General features: G+C 39.8%; 1 protein-coding gene across 1 annotated transcript in view; it reads right to left on the bottom strand.

Moving 5' to 3' along the window:
* ST18 (suppression of tumorigenicity 18, zinc finger) overlaps positions 1-15,991 on the bottom strand; it is an 88,717-nt gene that overhangs the window by 50,221 nt on the left and 22,505 nt on the right. The window contains exon 4 of the mRNA XM_008591749.1: positions 429-619. Coding sequence (XP_008589971.1) covers positions 429-619 — 191 coding nt within the window. The remainder of the gene's footprint in view (positions 1-428; positions 620-15,991) is intronic.

The raw sequence follows: 15,991 nt of genomic DNA, 5'->3' as shown, positions 1-15,991 counted from the left end.
ATAATGATTATATCATAATTGTTAATTATATAGGACGTGATCATTGAAAAGGTATCTTAAACTTTAATTACACCCTTTAATTTGAAGGATGTGCTCAGGAATTAGACGTCTGTCCTATTAAGGAGACAAGGCACTTTTCAACTTTAAGGCTTAGTATCTTCTATTTTCTTCAGAAAGAGATGTAGTACAATCCTGTGCTTTTGGAAATGAACTCAGGGCAAGTGACCTCTGTTGCTTATCTATAGACCCTGCAATGTTATTAATAAAAACGGGCCCTCAGTAAATGGATGCTACGTGAAATAAATGTTCTCTTTTGCTCCCAAATTCTGATACACTTTTACAAGCATACAAACTACATGTTCTGCATAAATTAAGATGGAGTCTTTGATGCCAGGGAGTAGGTAAAGCTGGGCACTCCTTCCTGCTACCTGCAGTACAGTGATCCTCTGTTCCCGAGAGGCTGCTGTCCGGGGCCCTGCTGTCACTGTCTTCTTTGCAGTCCGTGTTTGGGCTATAGTGTCGGGGCTTCATGAGTAGGGATTTTCTTTTGTTGACTGGGACACCCAAAGCCTGCTCTTCAGCCCTCCTCTTCTTCACCACGGAGCAATCATATGCAGCGCTGTAGTGATGGAGGCAGATTAAGAACACAGTAAGATAGCGTTTATTGCTGTTTGGCATTTGATTTTCATGAAGTATAACTCAAAGACTGGAAATGTGGGACTAGAGGTTTAGGGTTAGTTGTTGGCACTAACAAAAACAGCCCATCTGTGGAATCTATTGAACTGTGAGGATTCTACTTCACTGTCTACCAGAAGAGTTAAAAAAAAAATCGTCCTTAATCCTGAGAAAGCATATGTTAATCTGTGCTTTGCTTGGCACTACAGTAAATACCCAGGGAGGGATGAAACAAGATTTGCACTGGTTTGCTAATCCTAAGAAACAGCTAATGTGAAAAATATACCACCAGATACAAAAAAATGTGTCCAATATGGATAAATCACAAGGTTTTTCAAATAGTTGTTTGCTACCAAGACTACTTATCTCTGCCACGCCTGTGCCTAAAACTTGTGATGCGCACATCGTGGGCGTCAACTTGAATGAAAGTAGCAGAGAATTAGGGGACAAGATATGAAAATTCAATCGACTCATCTCCAGTCACCAAAAAATAAAATAAACTGAAAAGATGCTACATGGCATTCTGCCTTTTGATTCTCAGTCACGTGGCGCACAGAACAAATAAAAGGAGGAGAAGGAAGATTGGATTTCACAAAAATGGACAACAGTTTATCCTTACTCCTGTTCTCATATGGTTTATTTGGAAATGCTCCGGAGGATAGCCCTTTCAAAATAGATTTCCTACATATAGCTCACTCAGAATTAATGCAGATCACTCTATGTGTGAAGTTAAGACAAACGTTCTCTTGGCAAGATCTGTGAAAATCAGAGAGTTTAGCCAACAAATGGACAACAGTTTATCCTTACTCCTGTTCTCATATGGTTTATTTGGAAATGCTCCGGAGGGTAGCCCTTTCAAAATAGATTTCCTACATATAGCTCACTCAGAACTAATGCAGATCACTCTATGTGTGAAGTTAAGACAAACGTTCTCTTGGCAAGATCTGTGAAAATCAGAGAGTTTAGCCAACGGTGAGTCTATGAGAGATATTTATTAAATGCTCTTTGAAGAAAAATGCTGGAGCTTTAGATGAAAAGATCCAGAGGAGAAAATCCTAGACTCAGAGTAATAAGATATTACTTATTGTATCTCTAAAAAATATTGAATTCTCAGTAATATTACTAACCAAACAAAGGCTTTAAATTCTTCTCTTTCAAACATCAATACAAAGATGGTGGCCTGTTCATGAAAGCAATTCAGTGATAGTCATACATGAATTCTTGAATTCAGAAGTGTAAATTCAAAATTTTTTTTCAATGGGGGAAAATGCCATTCCTTTTAGGAAAAAATAAAAGATTCTAGAAGGAGGAGATTATTCAAGAGTTTGAAATCTTTGAAAAAGGATTAAAAACTGGAGAATTAAATATCCTGATGGGAAGAGAAGAGTGAATCTCCTAAATAAACTAATGTGCTTTCACAAAAGTTCTCTGATGAGTGCAAATTCAAAGCGGCCACACTGAAAATGAGCAACAGAGAGTATAACCAGATGACCATGAGAGCAGACAAAGCGAAGACCTACATGGACTGAATCTGCACCACCAGGTGATGAGGAAGTGAGAGCCAGCTCCGAGAGGCAGGACTTCACGTTGCCGCCTTTGTCAAAGGAGACTGGCTTTCGAAGTGGCTGGGCAGAAGAATCAAATCATATGATAGGAGGATAAAGTTCCTTGTACATAAAGAAAGTTCCGGAAGTTCCCTAAGCCAGTTAAAGTCTCCTAAATCAAATAAATTTCTACTTAAAAATGCTCAGAAAACATACAAGTAAGGTCACTAAGCCATTATCATAACCAAGATTTGCAGAAAATAAGAACAATTTCCATGCCATTCAGATATTAGAGCAGGGAAAGAAAGTGGATTCTAAACACCACAGTGACTTAAGCATAACCATAGTATTGGAAAAGAGGCTAATGAAGTGTATTAAAATGAAGACTTGTCAGCATCCTGATTTCAATTATTTTGCATAAATACCCAGAAATGGGATTGCTGAATCATATGGTAGTTCTATTTTTGAGGAACCTCAGTACCATTTTTTATGTTCAGTACAGCACTATTCACAATAGCCAAAATGTGGAAACCTAAATGTCCATGGATGGATAAATGGATAAAGAAAATGTGGTGTACACATACAACAAAATACAAGTCAGCCTTATAAAAAGAAGTAATATTGCAATATGCAACACCATGGATGAACCTTGAGGACATTATGTTAACTTAAATAAACCAGACACAGAAAGACAAATACAGTGTGATTCCACTTAGTGAAGTAGCTAAAGTAATCGAACTCAGAGAATCAAAGAGTGGGATAATGGTTGCCAGGGGGTGGGGGTGCGGGGAAATGGTGAGGTACTAATCAACAGGTATAAGGTTTTGGTTGAGTGAGATGAATAAACTCTTGAGATCTGCTGTACAACACTGCACCTAGAGTCAACAATAGTACTGCACACTTAAGAATTTGAGAGGATGGAGCTCATGTGAAATGTTCTTACTACAATAAAATTAAAAAAAAAAAAAGATTTGCTGGCACCAGGAAGCAATGAGACCTGGGGTAGTGGAGGTGATTAGCAATGGACTGGTCAGTCAGAGAAATGTTATTCTTCCTTTGGTGATTGGGGTGATGAACAGGGCAGAACACATGCTTCCTATAAGAGCACTACAAACTTTATCTTGTTAATACTATCATCCAAATTTACTTATGAAGGCAAGTAACATTCCACAAATCACACAACTGGTCATTAGTGAGGCCATCTGAGTCCATGTCTACAGGGCCTCAGGTCTTTTTCCTCTGTGTTGCCAGATCAGGACAGTAGATTTGGGTAATTTCTGTACACATTTGAAAATTCATTGAAATAGACACTGGGTAAAACAGTGACCTCTCTAACTATAAGACAGGTGTCTGCCACAGGGCCCCACCAAACAATTTGGGTGGGGACATATGCAACAGTCATTCAATCTGACAAACATGTTGCAAAATGTAATTAAGAACCCCCAAAATGTCCATAGACTGGAGCAGTAGAACGAACCTAATGAGATGACATTTAATGGTAATAAAAAGTCAAGTTTCATATTTGGGTCCAAATAATAACTGTCAAATGTAGGATAAAGGAGACGTGTAAGGTTTTATAAAAAGTACAGGTTTAGCTTAAAATAAAATACTGTATTTGATACTAAAAGTATATGAAATAGCTTAAGTAGTACTAGCTGCATAACTTGCAAAAAACAGTTGAATCTTTTGGAACATCAAATTCCTCATCTACCAACTGGGGGTAATAATTTCTACCATGCATGTTTTGTGAAGAAAAGATATGACATCCTTCCTGGTCATGACAGAAACAGGTAAAGACAGAGTTGCTCTGGTGCCAGGCTTGGGCTATCTAGACTTCATCAGCACGGGAGAGGCTGTCACTCTCTCCCGGGCACTACACAGATTCATGCATGCATGGATGTCCATAAATGCATGCTACTTTTTTACAACTATTTGCATCTACATAAATTGCATTAGAATCTCACATAACATTTGCTTTAAGTCTCACATTCTGTGCATTTCCCCATCGCAAAGTACCCCCGGCCCAGGCAGCATTTGGAGCTAAAATGAAAGGCTTTGTAATAAATATTACCCTTTGTGTGTGCACAGAAAATGGTCCCTTTTCCTAGTTTTCCCTGAGGGCACACTATTTTGGCTTTATTGTGACACTTCACTGTGACACTGCAATGAGGGAAAGCCATGCTTTACATGTCATTGAGAGAAATGCCACAAAATGCTAACATATCTTCTCAAGGTTGCCAGAAATCATTTCCACTGGGTTGTGTTTTCCCATCTGCGGAGCTCTGAAATGTTAAGGAAATAAATGAGCTCTATTATCTATATTTTTCTAGTAGATGAGAAAGAAAGAGAAAAAAATACACTCAGCCCTGCATTTATTGTTCTATTCAATCAAACTGTTGCTTTAAACAACCAGAGTCCTCTGGGGAACTTTACCAATGCAACAAATATCTTTCAACATGATATTTCAGGTTTTCAGGTTTTGATTTTATTAAAATATCTTTAAAGGATCTGTCTTTTTACCTGAGAGAAACTTTTTGGTTACATATGTGAGAAATGCTTCCACTAGAAACTTGAATTCTAACTTGAAATGGTATTTCCTTTGATGACAACATATAACTAAAATTTTTTTGAAAAATCATTGAGGCAAACCACAATTAGGTAATATCAATGATCGGCTTAATGCTGAAAGTATGTTTAGAAGTCAAATTCATTGACCTCTCAGGTTTCAGAAAAAACACAACAAATTAGAAAAGTGTGGATCCCCAGAATCTGCCCAATATGCACAGTTTTTCAGCTTATTTCCTACAATAATAAATTTTCAGTTCAAGTTATCAGAAGATAGTTAGCAAAATCTTAAAATGTAGATTCAGCAATAGATATATTTGAGAACACACACTCCCCCAAAAAACACAAAAATAAAATTTATGAGCCCCTGAGTCCAAGGAAACCATTTATGTGTTCCAACATTTTCATGGAAAATCATAGCAGGTATTTTTACTGATTTTTTTTGATTAGGTAGAACATCACAGACTCATCAAAAGTGGCCAAGAATTATGAATAAGAATTAAGACTATGAAGACTGACAGAAAAAAATAAAAATACGATGATTGGAAAAGCAAAAATTAAACTATTATTATTTTCAGAGACATGATTGTGTTTAAGGAAAATCCAAAATGACAGAAAAAAATAAAAATACGATGATTGGAAAAGCAAAAATTAAACTATTATTATTTTCAGTGACATGATTGTGTTTAAGGAAAATCCAAAATAATCTACAGATAAAATTTTAAAGTAAGGAAATAAATTTAGTGAGGTCACTATTCAAAAATTAATTGCACTTCCACAAACCAGCAATAAACAATTAGAAAATAAAAATTAAACCATTTACACTAGCATAGAAATATAAAATACCTAGAAATAAATCTAACAAAAGATGTGTAAAACCTATACAAAAAAAAGACCATATGGAGAAAATTAAAGAAGACCTAAATAAATGAAGAGATATAAAATGTTCACAGAATAAAATACTCAGTATAGCAAAATTTCAATTCTCCCCAAGTTTATCTATTACATTCAATGAAATCCCTATCAAAATTCCAAGAGGTTGTGTTTTTAATACTTAACAAGTTATTCTACAATTTCTGTGGAAATAAAACTAACCAAGAACAGTAAAGAAACCTTGAAGAAGAACAACAAAGGTTGAAGACTTATAGTCTTGGATGTCAAAGTTTATTATAAAACCTGAAATTGGGGCAGGCATAAACAGACCAATGGAACAGAATACATGTTCCATCTCTTGGGTGCAGAAGTAGACTCACACATATATGATCAATTTATAACAAAAGTGTCATCAGGGAAGTGGTTGTGTCTTCAGTAAATGGTGCTACGTCAATCTATGGATATCTATCTGGGTAAAAAAAAACTTTGCCTTGTACCTCATGGTATACACAACAAGCAATTCCAGAAGGGTTATGGATTTATAACTTGCACTAAAAAAAAAAAAAAAGAGCTTCTAGAAGCTGAAAGAAACATGTCCATATATGCACCAAAAGGTGTGTTTGATAATGTTCGCAGCAGTACTTGCTCTGAAGCTGGAGACATCCCACAGTCCTTTGACTGCAGAATGGTCAAAAAAACATGGTGAAATATTCACATACCTGAATACTGTACAACTATGAGGAAAAGGCCACTGTTGCTACAAATAACACTGATGAATTCCATAAACATATTGTTGGAGGAAAGAAGACAGACAACAAGAGAGTACATTCATAAAGTCTAAAGATAATCTGCACAATTGATTTATGTGGGAGAAGTCAGGAGAGTGGTCACTGTTTTGAGGGTCGTGACTGGGGAAAGTATGAAGAGGATGTCTGGGATGCTGATAAAGCTCTGTTTCTTGCTCTGACTGGTGGTTTCATGGGTATGTTAATCTAGTAAAAATTCATAAAGCTATAGACATATAATTTGTGCATTATTCTGTGTGTGTGTTATACTTCAACAAAACATATTTTAAAAAAAGAAATATTAGCAAGTCCATTTGCAGCCTGGTATAGTGTTCAGCCAATGTAAGCTGCAAATTTCTTTGATTGCCAAAAGTATTAGTAGACACAAGGTCAAAGGTCTTGACCTCAAGTGTAGGTTCTTAACCCAGTGACGCTAATGATAATAGATAAGATTTAGTGAGTACTTAGCATGTGCCAGGTAACGTTCTAAATGATTTTCATGAATCAACTGACTGAAGTCCCATAATAACATTTTGAGGTTGGCACTGTTATATCTGTAAAGCTCAGAGAGGTTACTTTGTGAAATATCAGACAGCCATTAATGACACAAAAAGATCTGAACCCAGGCAGTTGATATCTAAATTCCAGCTTATTAATTATTACTCAGTACGATCCTTCAAACTAGCTGTGTCATACTATTCAATGACTTAATGAACAGATATGACTTAATCCAATGAACAAACATAGCCCATGATGGGACTATAAGAAGCTTTCCAAATTATCAGTCTTTTTTGGTAGAGGCTAGAAATAAAGCCAACTGATGAACTTTATTTGGTTTAGAATTTCTGTCCTCAACTCTTTCTTAAAGGATAATGAGCCATTATGTTGAGATATGGGTGGAGAATATTTTCTTTGACTCCAGAAAAGGCAGACATTTTTCATGCACTAAGTACTGGATAATGCATGACTAACGAGAGGTGATCTTTTTTTTAATCAATTGACAGTTTGTTTTGCAAATGTTCTCAAGTGATATCTATGTGCATGTTTAACCTAATTGCCAAAATAAATTATTTGAAGAACCATGTCTGAATATATTTGCATCTCCACACTACATTTCTAAAACAAATGCCATCTATACTTAGAATAGCTATTATTAATTAATGCAGTTGACTTTTTACTTTTTATTTTTACATACTTCTAGGTAAAACTTAAAAGTTAGTTGGCAAAATCAATGTATATATAGAGAGTACTAAATTTCCAGTTTATATACCTATGGAGATATTCACTCACTCAATAAATATGTAATTAATGCTTAATACGTATAGCAGTGCTCTAAGTTTTAAAGATATAACATTGAATAAAATTGAAAAATGTCTCTATTCCTTGCTTTTATTATAGAGAAAGGAGACAGAAAAATTTTTAATTGAGCATAATACATGGTACGTTTGAAAAAAGTGCCTTGAAAAAAATAACACAGAAAAGGGGAATAGGAAATATATGGTGGCAAAGCATTGGAGTTTTAGATAGTGTGGTCAAAAAAAGTCCTGTTAAGAAAATTAAATTTTAGTAAAGATCTGAGGGAGGTAACGAAGAAAACAGGGAGAAATATGGGAGCACACAATTTAGGCAGCAGAAACAGCAAGTGCAAAGGTCCTGAGGTGTGCAGTACATGGATGTCTGAAGACAAACACAAGAGACTCAAGCACAATGAGTGAGTGGGTGATACCAGGAGACTAGTTCATAAAAACAATGGATCCAGATTCTGTCAAAAATTACAGACTGTTTCTGAGATGACTCATAGTGAGATGTGAAGACTGGCAATGTTTTGACAGAGGGACACGTGCTGATTTGTATTTTGGTAGGATTGCCCTGGCTTGTCTGTTGAGAATAGGCTGCAGGTAGCAAGATTAGAAACAGCGAGAGTGGTTGGGGTTACTGCAATAACCAAGTGAGAGATGGTGGATGATTTGGGCTACGGTAGTGGGGTGGTGAGAAGTGGTCAGATTCCGAATATATTTGGAAGAGGAAGCTAAATGAAGTTATTGAGACATTAGGTATGGGATGTAAGAGAAAGTGAGGGGTCAAGGATGACTGTAGGTTTTTGGCTTGAGAATTGGAACCAGGTAGTCAGCATTGCTGAGATGGGAAAGACTGGAAGAAGCAGAATCTGGGAGGGTTGAAGATCCAGAGGTCAATCTGGAACATGTTGAATCTGAAGTGCTTACTGCATGTGGAAGCAGGATAGGGGTTGATACACTCACAAATGTTGAATACTAAGAGCGCCCCAGACTCTCTGTGCCACAGAAGTAGTTTCCTTCTCCCTGCATCATGTTGAAGACTGTGCAGATGTTTCTGTTTTGCAAGAGAACACATTATTCCATCCACCCTCTTTGCCTTCTGAACAATAATCAAGGTCAACATCCAACATCATTTGGCTTGCTAAGGATTGAAAGGGTTCATATGCCAAAAGAGCTGCAGCATTCAGCTAAAATGCATGGCAGCAGCTTCAGGAGCACGTATGGGCTGGACCTGGGGGTCTGGATCCAGGGATGGAATATCAAGCCGAATAAGATAAAGTTGGTGTGGAAGCAGTCTCTCATGTTATGGGACTTAATGCCTGTTGAGGACCCTGGGAGATGGGACTAACATGCTGCTGGAGGGGTTCCTGGAAGCCTAGAAAGGCAATGATTCACACTAATTAGAAATACCAGAACTGCCATCTCAAACAATAAGGAAGGGATCAAAAGGTTCAGAGAAGTGAACATTCTAGAATGGATATCTTACATAGGCCAGGAAATTCACTCCAATAAAAAATCACAATCCTTTTTTAAGTCTCTGGGGCTTGAAGCAGTTCTCAGACTCAAAGACTGAAGGACAGGCCAGGTCCCCTTGAGGAAGGCCCCTGCAACAAGTCCAAGTATGTGAAGGTACTTCAAAAAGTTCATGAAAAAAATGGGATTAGAAGATAATATGAACCTTTCCACAAATTTTAAGTCTCTGGGGCTTGAAGCAGTTCTCAGACTCAAAGACTGAAGGACAGGCCAGGTCCTCTTGAGGAAGGCCCCTGCAACAAGTCCAAGTATGTGAAGGTACTTCAAAAAGTTCATGAAAAAATGGGATTAGAAGATAATATGAACCTTTCCACAATTTTTTTGAAGACCCCTCATTTATGGTAATGGTCCCTCTCAGTCCTTTCCCATAAGGACCTATGGCCACTTACTAGGAGAACAGTTACCCTGGGGAGAAAAGACTGCATAAGTGTTTCAAGGACTGTAGGACACAGTGTCTGAGTTAATTCCTAGGGACTGAAGCTTAATCATGGCCTTACATAGTGTGGGAGAATCTGGGGAGAGCTCATAAATGGAGCCCTGTCCCAGTGGGTGTCCTGGCTCCACGAACCTGCCTCATGGTCATACCCTTGGTCTCTGTGTGTATAACTGGAACAGATATATATTGGCTTCTTGGATAGTAGAGTAAAAGCTACTAAAGTGGGAACATATGTGGAATCCTCTAAAACTATTCCCTTCCCATCACCAAAATAGCAGATCCAAAACATTATATACTGGAGAGAAAACTTAGAGGATGCATGGTTGGTGGTCCCTATCATTTTCCCATGTAATTTACCACTGTGGACCCTATAAGACTGATCTTGGAGGTTGACAGTGAACTACCACAAACTCAAACACGTGCCAACTATAGCTGCTATGCCAAAAATATGGGATCTTTGCTTTGGCGGATTAGCACAGACTCAAATACATGTTTCACAGTCCCTGACAGGGCAAATATGTTCTTTTCCATCCTCATCAGGAAGCAAAACTAGGAGCAGGTAGAATTGCAATGATAAGAAAAAGAGTGTAGATTTATGATCTTGCTGAGGGCTGTGCTAATTCTGCTGCCCTTTGTCATGGTATAGTCTGAAGAGACCTGGATAGTCCAGACATCCCACAGATCATCACATTAGTAAATTATGTTTATGACATCATGCTAATGAGAACAGATAAGTAAGAAGTGGCAAGTATTTTGGAGGCTTTGGCAAGACATCTGTGTCTGCAAGGTGGAAGATATATCCAGACCAGATTTGGGGCATACCATATTGGTGAAGTATATAGGGGCTTAGTGGTCTGGGGCAAATTCTTGCATCTCACACTTCCCACCATTGAGAAGGAGGCACGATGCCAAATTGGTATTTTTAGTTTCTAGAGATAGCATATTCCACATTTGGGAATACTGCTCTAAATCACTCAATGGGAAATAAGGAAGGTGGCCACCTCTGAGTGGCTCCAGAGCACATCCATGCAGCCCTGTGGCTTGGGCCACAGGACCTGGTAGAGCCTACAGTTTGTTTGGAGGTGTCTGTGGTAGGAAAATATGCCAGTGAAATTCATGGCAAGATCTAATGGAAGAATTACAGCAGAGACCCATAGGGTACTGGAGCAAAGCCATGTCATTTACAGCAGAGAATTATACACCACTAGAAAAACAGCCCTAGTAGAGATCAAGTCCCTGACCATGAGATCAGACCTGACCATCATGAACTGGATTCTGTTAGATCCACCAAATCACAGTGTCAAGCAGGCCTAGAAGCAATACGTCATAAGAAGGAAGGCCCAGGATTAGGCCAAAGCAAGTGTAGAGGGAACGGGTAAGGTATAGGTGCATGACATCCACTGCTGTGGTGGTGCCACCTCCCCCTCAGCTGCCACAGGTGGGGCAAACACAGGGCTCCTGAACACCAGCTATGAAGGAAGAAAAAGGAAGAGCTTAGCTTATCAATGAGTTGGCTCAGCATCTGATGTGATCTGAAAATAGTCTGCAGGTCACCACTCAAGGGTGGCTCTGAAAGGAGCAGACAGAAGGGATCTTTCCAATAGGCAGAGCTACAGGGCAGGGCAGGGGTGCAGCTGGTTCTCCACTTTGTTTGGAGAGAAAAGTGGCCAAGGTGAGAAAATATAAGGACCCATGGGCAAAGTGAATAACTCAGCTAGTCGGGCAGACATAAGGAGATGAATGGTTCATCTGGAAGATAAGGGATGAGGAGGCATGAGCAAGAGGCACATGGATGGACTTATGAGAGCTGGGATGAAATGTGAAGGTCTTAATCTTGCATGCCTGCCAGATAGCATATACCATAGAAAAGCACTAAACCAACAACCAGGCAGGATGAACTGGTCACTCCTGACCTGTTATCCAGCCTCTGTCTTCAGCCTTCCCAGGGGATGGCTCAATAGGGTCATTAATGGAGTAGAATTAGCAGCAGGAATTGAGGCATTGACCAGGTCTAACAGCATAGACTCCCACTAAGATGGGTTTAGCATCTACTAGAGCCCAATGTCCATCTGCCACCAAAAGAAATAAATGCTGATCCTCCCCAATTTGGCATCATTCCTTGAGGAAACCAACCAGCCACTGGATGCTTTCCACTCTAGAAAGGGCAGCAATTCAACTTGGCTGGAAATGGCACATTTTGGGTTTGCCTTTCCTACCTTCAAAGTCACAGCCAGTATGACTATCTGAGAGCATACAGAATGCTTGCTCTACCAAAAAGAAATCTTCATACATCTCATTAGAGCAAGGGACCCACTTAGGAAAATAACCACGTCAACACAATCACAGAATTCACGGATACTATCACATACCAAGCAGCTCAGAAATCACTAGCCTGATGGAGTGATGGAGTGGCCTCTTGAAGGCATGGCTGAAATTCTAGATTGGAGGCGATACCCTGTCAGGTGGGGCGCCTTCCTGGGAGGTAATATGCACTCAATCAAAGAAAATTATATAATGCTATGTCCTCAATAGTTTGAATACATGGGTCCAAGAATTAGGAATGGCTTGGTTTGCCACAACTCCCAGTGACCAACTTGAAGGATCTGTACATTCCCTACCCCCAAATGTAGGTTCTGTGGGTTTTTTTTTTTTTTCTTTTTGTCTTTTTTTGTGACCAGCAATGGATCACAACCCTCAGTGTCGCGCCCGTACCGGTCCGGGACCGGCAACGGGATTGCAACCCTTGGTGTTGCTCCCGCACCTTGCTCAGCCAGTGAGCGGCCGGTCTGTATGTGGGATCCGAACCCTCGGGCGGGAGCGCCGCCGCGCTTCCCAAGCGGCGCACTGTAGCAGTGCGCCACCGGGCCGGCCCTAGGTTCTGTGGGTTTAAACGTCCTGGTTCTCAAAGGTAGAATGCTTCCACTAGGGTACACAGTAAGAGTCCTATTAAACTTTAAGCTCAGACTACCTCTCAGTCACTTGGGCTTTTGTGCTTAGAGATCAGCAGGTAAGGAAGAGAGTCACTCCTAGCAGGAGTAATTAGCCCTGGTACTGGTGGTAGTAGGGCTGTCATTAAATACTGAGGACAGGAAAGGAAAAATCAGGCACCCAAGCGGTCCACTGACATGTCTCCTGGCTGTTCCTGGCACAAACTTGACAGCAAATCATCAGTTTAGCAGCCAGAGAATCAGAAGGTCAGGGTGACCAGAGGCTCATCCCTCAGGGATGAAGGTCAGAGTCAGGGCACAAGACATCCATCTAGACCAGCAGAGGTGCTTGGCAAGGATGAAGGGAATGGGTAGAAGAACAGGTAGATGATGGACTTAACACGCTGAGCTGTGGATATGCTGACTGTAGTGGATACTGTGGTGTGCCACTCCCCTCCCCTCCCTTCAGGACTAAGGTACTCATTTCCCTACCTGCTGAGACTGTTGGGAGCTGATGAACCTTAGCTGAATCCATTTCTAGAAATTGCCCTCAGCCAGAGAGCCATCTAACCCAAAATTATATCCCCATGGGACAGCCCATATTCACCCTTGCCTCAGGCAGGAGTAACTCTGAAGAGCAATCTAGCACCAGCGCTCTCAGTAGGACTGGCTGAGGCTGAGGACTGAGTTGCAATTCAGATTCTCCTTCTGCCAGTCCTGCTTCCCTTACACCTGACAGGCATTGTTCCCCAAAATATTGTACATACAAATTCCCATCTCAGAGTCTGCCTCCCAGGTAACCTCACGCGGGGCAAAGGCACGATGAGGTTGGCCCTGGTGGCTGGAGGCAGGTGCTGCTGGTGAGGCTGGAGTGGGGGCGAGTGTGGAGCTTGCTCTTGACCGCCAGTGACAGAGATAAGGAGATCCTGGGGCTGTGAATGTACTGCAGTCTCTGTTCCGAGCATGTGATTCCCTTCTGGACCCCTGCATGAGGAGGTGAGGTGAAGGCCTAAAGGGTACATTGTCTTGGCCGCAATATGTGGGTTTGCTCTTGACCCCACTTGAAGCAAGAAGGTGAGGACACAATTCATTGTTATCCATTTAGGAAACTAAGAGATATTGGTGCTTTTGACTTCAAAGACTAATGGTGAAAAATATAGTCTATGTGACCACACAGGGGACTTCTCTGACATATAGTGTCATGTTGCTCCATTGGGAAAATCATTCATGGTGAGTTTTTAGCCTTATATACACAGCTTTAAAATCTAAAAAAAATTCACTGATTTCTTTTCCAAAGAGTTGTTATTAGGTAAGTATAATAAAAATGTAAAAGTGTGAGACATGTCCTCTATTTGTCAGGAACTCAAATCTCACTAGAGAAAAAGTACACACCAGAGACAACGATAACTGATGAGAGAGCATGCTGTTAGGTTTGAAACAGGTGACGCAGGCAGTAAGTGGTGCATCAGGCAGGGAGGAGGCAGACGGGTCACTTTTCTCCTTCTATTCTGACATTGGCAAGCTTGCTTCTGATGATCTGAAATACCACTCACTGAAACCTAAGGGCCTGATCGTTTTAAAGAAAACATAATCGTGATATCATGCCTTAGAAAGTTGAGTTTTCAGTATTTTCCCATTGTACATTTCACCAGATTATCTTAAATGCCTGAATCATTTCTGGTAAGAATTTAGGCAAATGGGTAGTCATTTTCTTCCCCAGACATGTCACATTTGAAAAAAAGCTACGTTCTCTCTGTAACTTTTTTTTTTTTTTTTTTTGTAATTTGAGGAGCTGGTTATGTTACTTCCTGAAACCCTCTACCCCGGCACGGTGTGCTACAGGATAAACAGACAATCTGCACATGGCTAGGAAATCTGCACACTTTTAGGAAATCAGGAGACAGGACCCTGGGGGAAAGTTAAAGCCCTGTGCATTCATTTGAAATAGGCCTCATGATTCCTAAGAGAGTTAATGGGCCACCCTAATGACAAATTTACTTTTATGCAGTGAGGACTGTGGAGCTATTGTTCATTCTGCAAGGATAATTCCTGAAATCCATGAGCAGATCCTCTCAGCTATGTCTGAGAAACTTGGTGACCACGCTTGTGTTTACAGAACTATGTCAAGCTATACTGCATGAACAGTAAACCTGTAATTTAAGCTTCTCCTATTACTCATGTCATAAATTCAGCATCTAATAAGTTGTTGCTATTTATCGATGGTTGGTTTGCTGTCATGGAACACTGATTCCATTGGCAAGGTTATTTGATAATATCTGGTTAGTAAGAGACGAGACACTTTTTTCCATAAGGCCAGAGCTAATAGATGCTTCTTCCTCATTTAATTGGGATTAAGATTTATGAATGATAAATTAATTGTGTAACATACACAACAGAGTATTTTCATAAAATAGTCTAGCCATTTAATATTGTAGTAATAACAAGAGGAATAATAAGAAACTTCTTCTAACTCGGGAGGTAATAGTTAAGTGGAGTTAGGAAGTCTCCCCACAAGCCTCCAGCTGCCTGTCCCTGCTGGATGAATACATCCTTCTCTGTGATGTCATTCTGACGACACCATCACCACACATTGCTTAATTTGGCATTTACTGTGATTATAAAACTTCTCTCTCTGAAGTATAATTGTCTCCCCCAGTAACCTGGAAACATCTACAAGAGAACAGAGACAGACTTTTGTTCATTTTTACATCTCCTGTGCATATATAAGGCCTGTGTCTTAGCAACACGCTCAGTAAAATGTTCATTGAAGTTGAACTCCACCCAGATGTAAGCTTATAAAAATGAACTTCAGTGCAAACATGAACCTAGGGAATTGCCTTTCTCCAGGAGATGCATCAAAAAGCCACCCATTAAATGTATGGGAGGTGGAGCTGCCCCACTCTCCTTGGGGCAAGAGCTCGCCTATCCTTCCTCACAGCCACTGAAGATGTGGTTTTGCAAGACAGCCAAAAACAAAACCAAAAACAAGACAGGAGGTAAGTTAGCAGTGGCACGTGAATCAAGAAATCCTAACTGATCCACACGAAGATTGACCAAATGACCATGGAATTATGAAATGATTGGTCTCAAACTCTACTTTTCAAGAATGCAGAACAGCCATGTAGTTTTAAAGATAATTCAACCCTCATATGAACCAATCTTTTTAAACAATCAACTATTCAATCATTAAGTAAAACACACAATTATACACAAAAATTTAGAAAACTATCTAATGTAAAATACAAGTTTCTTCCCATTTAAACCCAAAGATACATAATGTATCTTCGTTAAAGCGGGTACTACCAAACTCCTTTTAATTGCCTATAGATTGACTTAACAATTCATAGCCATAGCT

The sequence above is a fragment of the Galeopterus variegatus genome, unplaced genomic scaffold (genome assembly GCF_000696425.1).
Source record: "Galeopterus variegatus unplaced genomic scaffold, G_variegatus-3.0.2 Scaffold7250, whole genome shotgun sequence".
Lineage (NCBI taxonomy): Eukaryota > Metazoa > Chordata > Mammalia > Dermoptera > Cynocephalidae > Galeopterus > Galeopterus variegatus.
Note: the sequence above shows the minus strand (reverse complement) of the source record. Positions and strands in the feature narration are given on the sequence as shown.